The sequence below is a fragment of the Cucurbita moschata genome, unplaced genomic scaffold (genome assembly GCF_002738365.1).
Source record: "Cucurbita moschata cultivar Rifu unplaced genomic scaffold, Cmos_1.0 Cmo_Scf00028, whole genome shotgun sequence".
Lineage (NCBI taxonomy): Eukaryota > Viridiplantae > Streptophyta > Magnoliopsida > Cucurbitales > Cucurbitaceae > Cucurbita > Cucurbita moschata.
This window is the reverse complement of record NW_019268544.1, coordinates 1,053,453-1,064,345: the sequence shown is the minus strand read 5'-3', so window position 1 is coordinate 1,064,345 and position 10,893 is coordinate 1,053,453. Positions and strand designations below refer to the sequence as shown.

General features: G+C 32.4%; 2 protein-coding genes across 3 annotated transcripts; one reads left to right on the top strand and one right to left on the bottom strand.

Moving 5' to 3' along the window:
• Window positions 1-947: 947 nt before the first annotated feature.
• Window positions 948-5,167, top strand: LOC111463596 (vacuolar protein sorting-associated protein 55 homolog). Of its 2 annotated transcripts, none has more exons than XM_023107600.1 (5): window positions 948-1,089; window positions 2,856-2,907; window positions 4,450-4,489; window positions 4,558-4,642; window positions 4,785-5,167. In XM_023107600.1, exons 2-5 carry the CDS (start codon window positions 2,875-2,877, stop codon window positions 4,966-4,968), a joined length of 342 nt encoding a protein of 113 aa, XP_022963368.1. In that variant the 5' UTR covers window positions 948-1,089; window positions 2,856-2,874; the 3' UTR covers window positions 4,969-5,167. The 2 variants fall into 2 exon arrangements, with proteins under 2 accessions (XP_022963368.1, XP_022963366.1); XM_023107598.1 differs by lacking the exon at window positions 948-1,089 and adding an exon at window positions 2,267-2,762.
• A 1,390-nt stretch (window positions 5,168-6,557) lies between these two features.
• On the bottom strand, window positions 6,558-8,913 carry LOC111463503 (NAC domain-containing protein 90-like). Its single transcript, XM_023107461.1, has 3 exons — window positions 8,745-8,913; window positions 7,611-7,903; window positions 6,558-6,895 (listed from the first exon to the last, which is right to left on the bottom strand). The coding sequence occupies exons 1-3, from the start codon at window positions 8,911-8,913 to the stop codon at window positions 6,593-6,595; spliced, it is 765 nt and encodes a 254-aa protein (XP_022963229.1). The 3' UTR covers window positions 6,558-6,592.
• Between the last annotated feature and the right edge of the window lie 1,980 nt (window positions 8,914-10,893).

Here is a 10,893-nt window from a genome sequence, read left to right as displayed (position 1 = left end):
TGTATTATCACAGGTAAATGTTTGATATTTAAATTTTATAATATTTTAATTATTAGTGAAATATGTATGGTTGATAAGTATCATTTTTTTAAAAATAATAATTAAATAAATTGTAACTAAAAATAGAGGGTTGGATTACTTTGATCTTTATTGTTCGAGTCGCCAATTCAATCAACCAAAATTTTTAAATTAGTCCAAAAGATTTTTCCAACTCAACCCGAGTAACCTATTATTAAGTATCAATTTTAAATTAAGTATGTAGTTTTGTCAATTATTTAAAATAAATGTTTAAATTGATTGGTTATGAAATTTTAGGAATTTAAATATATCATTAATATTGTCGAAACTATTATATAATTAAAGTTTAAATCATTTATTAGTTTATTTGCTTCTTTTCGTTTAATTCGAAATTAAATTATATAATATATATCATCTAAAAAAGAAAAAGAATTTATTTAAAAATTTATATTATTTGAAACATATAATTAAAAAGGCATATTATTATTTGCTAAAATACATTTTATTTAGTGCAAATTTATTAAAAAGAAAAAAAAAATTATAGATACAATAACAACTACTACTAATTATAATGAGTATGGACGTATTTTTATAATGGTATATAATTTAAATTCAACCCGATAAAAATAAGTTTATAACATAAAATAATTTGTTAGCTTTTATAAAATAACAAATTGTATAAATAGTTTAATTTTTATTATATAAAATTTAATCAAAATTAAATGTTAATTTTTATTATGAAATTAATTAGTTTATTGATTTGCAAGTAAGAAGTAGTTAAATATTAAAAAAATATTTTTTACCATACATATTTAATTAATTGTTATTTGTTAAAATTTTGAAGGCTGATTATTATATAACTAAAACTATAGGACCAAATGGTTTAGAAAATTTAGGGATTAAGGTTTAAAATTTTGAATTAAGAAAACGAAGGCATATAAAATAAGCGATAAAAGTCCTTTGGCCAGAAGCTTAAATCTTGCCTTGTTCGTCGCGATCGGGGGCGAGAATCTTCACGGATCACTGCTGCAGGAACTTCTAGCTTGTTATTAATGACGATGACATTGGAAGGTACAGTTTCCAAGTTAGACATCGCTGCTCAATAATAATTTGTGTATCTGCGATAGTAAGCATGTTACTGAATTGAATTTCGGTGATCTAATGTTCTAGTCGATTTGGGTTTGGGTGATTTAGAATTTGAGATTGTCTGGGTAAACATGTGGCTTAGCTTAGTCTTATACCTGCTTTTCGAGGATGGATTTTCGTTCCCTGACATTTTATTTGTTCGAAATAGGGGATTTTAGGGAAGAGAAGTTTTATTTTATTGTGAATTTGTCGAGGGTTTTATGTTTGATCTCTTATATCCATGTAAAATGCATCGTTTTTGCTAGAGTTTTGAATGAAGGTGGCTGGGAAAATTGTGCCTAATAGGAAATGCTAGTTTCTGCTGAATTTTCATTGATCCATTATCTCTGTTTAATGTTCATTGATGTTCTTGAGTTTTACGGAGATGGGTCGAGAAGTGGCATGTGTAAATGACAAAAGAACTTAGCATGTCCTAGTTTTCGTTTGTAACAACCAAAGCCCACCGCTAGCCGATATTGTCTACTTTCCCTTAAAATTTTTATAAAATGCCCTAGGGAGAGGTTTCCACACCCGTATAAAAAATGCCCTAGGGAGAGGTTTCCACACCCGTATAAAATGCCCTAGGGTGTGGAAAAGAGGTTTCCACACCCGTATGAAGGGTGTTTCGTTCTCCCCAACCGATGTGGGATCTCACAATCCACCCCCTCGAGACCCAGCGTCCTCGCTGGCACTCGTTCCCTTCTCTAATCAGTTTCCACACTCGTAAAAAGGGTGTTTAGTTCTCCTCCCCAACCGATGTGGAATCTCACAATCCACCCCCTCGGGACTCAGCGTCCTCGCTGGCACTCATTTCCTTCTCCAATTGATGTGGGACCCCCAATTCACCCCCTTCGGGGCCCAGCATCCTTGCTGGTACACCATCTCGTGTCCATCCTCTTCGGGACTCAGTCTTCTTGGCTGGCACATCGTACGGTGTCTGGCTCTAATACCATTTATGACAGCTCAAGCCCACCGCTAACAAATATTGTTCTCTTTGGACTTTCCCTTTCGGGCTTCCTCTCAAGGTTTTTAAAACGCATCTGCTAGGAAGAGGTTTCCACACCCTTATAAACGGTGTTTCGTTCTCCTCTCCAACCGATGTGGGATCTCACAATATCTACTAGCGGTAGGCTTGGACATATATATGTTTCCTTTGTCTTTACATAATTTATACGAAGACATAATTTATTCTTCCTATAAATAGTTATAGGGTCTGTGGGGCAAGAAAATGCAAAACCCTTGATATAGGATTGAAAATTATCCCACGATCCTAAACTGATTTTCATTTGGGATTGCAAAACCTAAGCCTGTCTATGAAGGAAAAAAATCCATGTCTAATAACCCATGAATTAGATCAAAAATCATTCTCAGCCAGTCGATATGAAGTGACCCTTTTCTCTAGCTTCAAGATATTATTATATTTGTCAATTATTGTGATCATGGTTGCTGCTCATTATCATGTACCACTACTGTTGGAGTCTCATTTAAACCATTGGTCCATTTGTTGCTCATTTTGACATTCTGTATCTTAATTTAATGTTAACTAATGTTCTTGATCTTCCTTGGTTGGTGCCTCGTGGTGTTCGGGGAACATGGATGAATCTCATCATATCTGCAGTGTAAGTCAAATTTATGACTACTTAGTTCTTAATTCTGATGTCTAACTTTATGAAAAAATGTAAATGACACCCCACCACCTCTCGGTTGTGCAGGTTAGCTGGGCTTGCGTTTATGTTTTCATCAAGCATCTTGCTACAGATCTTGGTATGCTTTGTACACTCGTATATCTTACTGATATTATAGTACTCGTTCTGCTGCGTCACTGTAAAATAAATTGGTTTGATAGTATTGATTCGAATCCTAAACTTTATAGCTCTTCTGACAGAATTTAGCACAAATTAATGATTTAGATTTTATCCACATGTTTTTTTTTAAAAAAAAAAATTATAATTAGTTTATGAAGCGTATGTAGAGTAACTGTATCCTTACGACGAAGCTTTTAATCACTGTAAAGTAGCAGAAAGAGAAGATGTGGTTAAGTATTATTGTAATCTAAAGATATCTCAAGTTTAGAATTTAATATATGTTTTATAACATTGTTCCTGGTCTTCTGAAAGAGCGTAGGTTGGAGAACATATATTTCCTTATCTACCTATTAATTACCTTTGTGTGGTTACGGTTGGACTCGAGGAGTAAGAATATGGATAGCAACCCGATGACGAGTGGTGACATTGCCTTTTGATATCCTACTTGACATGTTGGTTTGATGTCAAAAGTTGATGCAGGATGAGAAACAAACAAAGTAGATCCAGAATTTGTCTGTAGGATAGCAACCTGTAGGATTAAGTTGTAAGAGGTTGCAGATAGGGATTGTAAGAATCACCTTAGAGTTCTCAAGCATCACACTTAAGGTTATTGTTGTGTCGCACAATTCAAAGAAGTTGTTGAGTGATTTTGTAGTTTCATTCAATAATTCAAAATAGAATTGTACACCTACTCGTATACTTATTTGCGTCTACTAGGGAGAGACTTTCACACCCTTATAAGGAATGCTTCATTTCCCTCTCCAACCGACGTGGGATCTCACAATCCACCCCCCTTGGGGTCCCAGCGTCCTCACTAGCACACCGTTTGGTGTCTGGCTCTAATACCATTTGTAACAGCCCAAGCCCACTGCTAGCAGATATTATTCGCTTTAACCTATTAAGTATCGCCGTCAGCCTCACAGTTTTGAAACAAGTCAGCTAGGGAGAGATTTTCACACCCTTGTAAGGAATGCTTCGTTTCCCTCTCCAACTGATGTGGGATCTCACAATCCACCCCCTTGGGGGCCTAGCGTCCTCGCTGACACACCATCCGGTATCTAGCTCTAATACCATTTGTAACAGCCCAAGCCCACTGCCAGTAGATATTATCCGCTTTGGCTCATTGAGTATCGTCGTCAGCCTCACGATTTTAAAACGTGTCTGCTAGGGATAGATTTTCACACCCTTATAAGGAATGTTTCATTCCCCTCTCCAACCCATTTGGGATCTCACACTTCTAATCATTAATTTTCTTTAAAAAAATATAAGGAATTAAATTCTCTGTAAAATTTAAAAGCATTAAATACTTATCTTAGAAGCCAATGACCATATTAAAGGATCAGTAAACAAACAACAAACCCATTCTAGCAGGCAATAGGCACTAATCAAAGACTCTTTTTTTGAGAGGATCCCCGTAAAAAGCTTCCATGTTTTATAAACTAGGCAAGTTGTGAACCATTTATTATTCATTGTTCATCTGTTTTTGTTATCATCATGGCAGGCTTGTGCCCTATATAACAATTGGTGGCCTCTGTTATCAGGTGAGCATTAAGCTTGTTGTTTCCTTTTAGATAGCTTTTAATGGCTACTAATCATGTTTGCTCTGCAGCTTTGATGTATGTGCTTGTTCCAATGCCTTGTTTATTTTTCGGAGGTGGGTCGACGCAGTTTTTGACTAGTCGAGATGGCGGAGGGTAAGTATCTCTTAAGCATTCATCCATGTAATCCAGATATGTTTGTGTCATGCTTTGTTTTAGAACTATGATGTCCTTGTTTTCATTGTCTAACTTCTACCCTTCATTCCAACACGTGTATGCGTGTCGTTGCGACTTCAAGATGGATCGGTGCTGCTAAATTCTTGACGGGAGCATCAACCGTGGGGAGTTTGGCAATTCCTATTATCCTCAGGCATGCTCATATGATCGACACAGGAGCCATGTTCATAGAATTCGTTTCGTTCTTCATTTTTGTTTGCACCGTATTGTGCTTCCACCGTGTTAGCCTTGAAGATGATTGGTGATCCATTAGTGAAGCAAATCAGTGCTACGATGAATGTAAAAACTTCCTCCGTTGAATTTTAATGCGTGGTCTTCTTAACAGTTGATTCAAGACCTTGTATAACAAGATGAAACTTAGCACTGGAAAAGGGAGATCGAGCTCGAAGTATCTTTGTTGTAAATCAATCTAATGTATGATAATAGAAGTGCCCGTTTTCTTCATTTTCTTTTCGCTTACGTTGAAATGCTCGAATCGCTGAAATAATTTTCGTTGAATGTACTTTTATACAAATAAGTTAAACACTTTTTTGTTTATAGATGCGTGGTTTTCGGTTAACATATCACATTTTAGCCAAGTATCCTACAAAGAGACTCCCGAGAGGTAGAAATATTGAATAGACTCGGTTCAATTAACTAGCATGTACCATTATCGAGAGATCAAAATTTCTAGCTTATTCTAGTAATATTAAACTAAAAGAAAATTTTCATATAAAAATAATTGGACATATTTATTTAATATCCTAACATAATTATAAACATAACTTTATAAATCTAACACAGGTTAATCGTGTTTCAATTGAGCATAGCTCTAATTGCTATCACAAAAGTCGATCAAAGGGATGAGTCATAGCTCTAATTGCTATCACAAAAGTCGATCAAAGGGACGAGCTCTAATTGCTATCACAAAAGTCGATCAAAAGGATGAGTCAAGTGAGACGACCAATAATTGAAAGAAAGAGAGTGAGTGAGGAAGCTTCCACTCATTTCATTGCCTTTTTGGTCTGTCTCCATCAGCAACTCACGGAGACTTCTAACACCACGAACCAAATTGACTTCACTTTTCTATTTTCTTTAATTTTTTTTTTCATTCCATTTCTAAATTTTCAAATATTATATATATATATATATATATATATATATATATATATATATATATATATATATATATTTATTTTGGAAAATAATTACTTTAATTTATATATAATAGATAAAATATTGTTAATCTCCATGATTTTTCATATTTTGGAGAATAATTCAAATTCAAAATTTCCTAATATTCCAATTTTACCCTTTTCAACAAATTTAGCATATTAGTCGACTTAATATACTCAATATTTTAAAGTATATTAGTCGACTAATACGATAATAATATTATTTAAAATGCATTATGAATGAATACTAATATATCTTTAAGTAAATACTAATAAATTATTGATACACTTGACATTAACCGTAAGAGAGTATATTATCATTGCCTTTATAATACTGTATCTGTAAAAAATAATTTTTAAAAAATAAATAATTATTCAAATTAAGTCCACAAATACGAATAATAATTACGTGTATATTAGTTTGCTGATATCCAAATAAAAAATATATCCGTTTATTTATATATATTATAAAATAAATCAGATATATTAACCGATAAAATCAGAAAAATAAATAAAAATGGGATTTTTTTTTAAAAAAAAGGGTATAACTATTTTATAAATAAAATAGAGACTAAAAATATATTTATTCCATCTCGAATATAAATAAGTTTATATTAAAGAAAATAAAAACACAAATTTAAATAAAATTAGTGCTTAATAGCTATTAAATGGTTCTTTTAATAACCTTATTACCATTTTTTTAATGGATTTTTTTTCAGAACCAATTCAGTAGCTCCCAGTCCCACATGGGCTCACAAGCATCCCTCATGGCTTCTACGATAAGCTCATTACTGGTCTCTGCAATGGTTCGAGAGCTCTCGCCCAGCATGGTCTCCGTCAATGGAGCTTTTGAGGTTGGGTTAGGTTCATTAGCGATGCTCGGTAGCTCAGCTGTTGCTGCTTGTGCCTTCGCAGCGGGCTGAGCTATCTCGAGTTCACGTGGTTGGGGTCGTCGATCAAATGACCGTAAAGTCTTGGATTTTCTGTATATTCGACATAAACTGAACTCTTGTCTCAACTACAAAGTCAAAATGAAACAAAGTTAAAAGTATGTTTCGAACTGTCCAAATAAATAATATAAATATATTTTTTAGAAATATTATAAAGTAGCAACTTTTTGTTTTAATAATATATAGAATAATGCAAATGGTACCATGCAAAACCCTAGATCTACGCAACATCAAACGAAACCCTAAAATATTAACAGTAATCAATATTGGTAATTGAAAAACGAAACAAAATTGCTATCAAACGAAACCCTAAAATATTCATAGCAATCAGTATTGGTACCCGAAAAACGAAACAAACCCGTTATCAAATGAAACTCTAAAATATTAACAGCAATCAGTATTGGTACATAAAAAAAAACAAAAAACAAAACAAACCCTTTATCAAACGGAACCCTAAAATATTAACAACAATCAGTGTTGGTACAAAAAAAAATGAAACAAATCAGTTATCAAACGAAACCCTAAAATATTAACAGCAATTAGTATTGGTATAAAAAAAACGAAACAAACCCATTATCAAACGAAACCCTAAAATATTACCAGCAATTAGTATTGGTACTCGAAAAACGAAACCCTGAAATATTAACAACAATCAATATCGACTCGAAAAACGAAACAAAATCGTTATCAAATGAAACCCTAAAATATTAACAGCAATTAGTATTGGTACCCGAAAAACAAAACAAAATCATTATCAAACGAAACCCTAAAATATGATCGTACCCGAAAAACGGGAGTAGCGGAGGAAGACGAAGAAGGATGAATAGCTTTATATTCATTCATCTTCCATTCAGTTTTGGTTCCATGGGGAGCTCTTCCATTGTAGAAAACCATAGTCTTTTTAAGACCAATGGTCTTATGGGTTGAAGAGTAAACATGGCTTGGAGAACCAGTGGCCTTCCAATACCCTGTAGTTGTCAATCTCTTTGGCCTTCCTCCTCTTGCTTCACTCTCTTGCCTTGCGATGAAAAAGAACCATTGCTCTTTATCTCTCTTACACACCTCCCCAGCATACCCTACAAAAACTAAGAATTTAGCACCATCCCTTAGTTCTAAGTTCATAAACGTTCGAGCTCCAATCAGACGAGCTAAAAAGATGAAATCTTTCAAACCCAGTTCATAAACGTTCGAGTTCCAACCAGACGAGCTAAAAAGATGAAATCTTTCAAACCCAGTTCATAAACGTTTGAGCTCCAACTAGACGAGCTAAAAAGACGAAATCTTTCAAACCCAAATACAATAAAAGTTCTAAGTTCATAAACGTTCAAGCTCCAACTAGACGAGCTAAAAAGATGAAATCTTTCAAACCCAGTTCATAAGCATTCGAGCTCCAACCAGACGAGCTAAAGAGATGAAATCTTTCAAACCCAGTTCATAAACGTTCGAGCTCCAACCAGACGAGCTAAAAAGATGAAATCTTTCAAACCCAGTTCATAAACGTGCGAGCTCCAACTAGACGAGCTAAAAAAGATGAAATCTTTCAAACCCAGTTCATAAACATTCGAGCTCCAACTAGACGAGCTAAAAAGACAAAATCTTTCAAACCCAGTTCATAAATGTTCAAGCACCAACCAAACAAGTTAAAAAGATGAAATCTTTCAAACCCAAATACAATAAAAGTTCTAAGCTCATAGACGTTCAAGCTCCAACCAGACGAGCTAAAATGATGAAATCTTTCAAACCCAAATACAAAACAAGTTCTAAGTTCATAAACGTTCGTGCTCCAACCAAACAAGCTAAAAGACGAAATCTTTCAAACCCGAACGAATTCAAACTTCCATGTTCGAAAGCTATTCAAGAAACCCTAATCTATAGCTAATTGAAAACAAATTGAAACAAAAATTAAGAGCAAATTACTTGGAAGATCCCAAGGATTGAATTCATAGATATCCAAAATAGGAATGATTTGATCCATTTCTTGCTTCAAATCATGTCTTCCATCTTCAAGCTTGGTATTCAAATAGAAAGAAACCAGTTCTTCTTCAGTAGGGTAAAACCTAAACCCAGGAATCAAGTAATTCTCCATCTCTCTCTCTATAAAAATTTAATTATTTATATATATATATATTGATATCTATGGAGGTGAATGGATATGAAGATAAGGATGAGGAAGCAATAGCCCTAGAGAAATGAGGAAGAAAGGCTTTTAGTTAGGTATTTCTTTGAAGTTTCCATGCTCTTGAATGGAAATATGTTCTTGTCATCTTTCTCCATGCAAACTAGTCCAAATAAATTATAGGGCTTGTGATCTGATTTGTTATTTATTGCTATCGTCCATTTATTTTAGATTTTTTAAGATTCGAATTTTACTACTGCCACGACAAATTCGGTCGTTGACGCTTGTGTGTATGTCGTTTTGTGATTATTAAGAGATGCTGCGTGTAGATATAATGTAGTAATGTTTGGACGAATCGAGTGAATGAAATTATACGTGACGACCGAAGATTCTTTTGTGTTGAGTTAAGCATTGGTGGCTATGTGGCAAGCACGGTATATATCGTGTTCTCTATTCAAACAAATTTTACCGCTGTTGTTGGAATCTTTTCAAAAAAAAAAAAAAAATTATATATTTTGTCAGAATTAATTGCAATTCCACTTTTTACTGAAAATAAAAATAATATTTATGTAATATAAGAATGAAATTATGAATATGTAAACATTAAAATAAATATACATTTTTTAATTAAATTAAATTAAATTAAAGCGATGTTTAAATTCTCATATCCATAGTATACAAAATAAATAAATAAAATTTGGAATCATTCATGAAATAATAAGTTATCAAAAGAATAATAATAATAATTAAAATATAAAATAGAAACTTTTAGAATATATTCAATTGAAAAATAGTAAAGAGAGTTAAATTCATATATTCAAAAATATTTTGAATTTTGAATTTTGACTTCAACATTTTTTCATGATCAAAGTCGCCAAGAATTCAAACATAATTCTCACCCGTAATTCTTGTTATAATTTATTTGCTTATTCAAATTATAATAATATTAACATAATAAATATATACATTTTCACAAAATAAAAATAATTATATATAAAAAAATTTCGAGGTCTTAATTTTAGAGGAACGTCAATGAAAATATCAATAAACCTCTCCTGATGTTTGATAATATATATATATATATATATATATATGTTCAGGATCATTAATCTTTCGGCTTTGTTTACTGTTCGTTCAACCCTTTCTTCCGTGATGAACTGTTGGTATCAATCCTCCATCATCCGTCGTCTTCTTCTCCTTTCCTTGCTAAGCTTCCCACGCAACCCACCCTACTTGACTTGACTTTTTTTTTAATCAATTTACTGTGGATATATATTATGTTTCGTTAATTTTTTAAAATAATTTAATTTATCTTTTATATCGGTGTCTTGAAGTTACGAAGGTATGAAAATGTCGGGATGCTAACAATTTTTTTTTTATCTTTATTAAAAAAAAAGGAAAAAAGAAATAAGAAAGGTACATTATTGGTAGGGATAAATACAGTGATGTTAATGAATGAGATTTTAATGGATTTTTTTTTTTTTGTCACAAAAGAAGCTTCTGAGACATTTCTTTGACGGGCGTTACAAGGCAAAAAGGTCCCAACAATTTTTTAACTGCTAAATATTATTTTTGTATTTAATATTTTAGTTTTTTTATAATTCTAAAGATTTATTAATAATAAAATGTAAAGAATTAAATGGAACTTTTAAAAATATATATAAATATTAAATTGAGAAAAGAAAAGTCAAAATATATAAACTTCAAATTTTTTTTATTTAATCAGTTTAAACCTTTAAAATGAAATTTTTATCCTACCATGGCATTTAAATAATTATTAGATTTTTCTCTTTTTCAAGTATTTGATATTTTAAATTCACAATCTCGATTCCCCCGTTTTTCAAATGAATTTTCTATCCCTACATAGAATCTAAAATAGGTTTCTTAGTCATTAATGTTGATTACTGAAGTCGAAGGATAAAGACTACTCGTCTTTAGCATTTTTGGTGT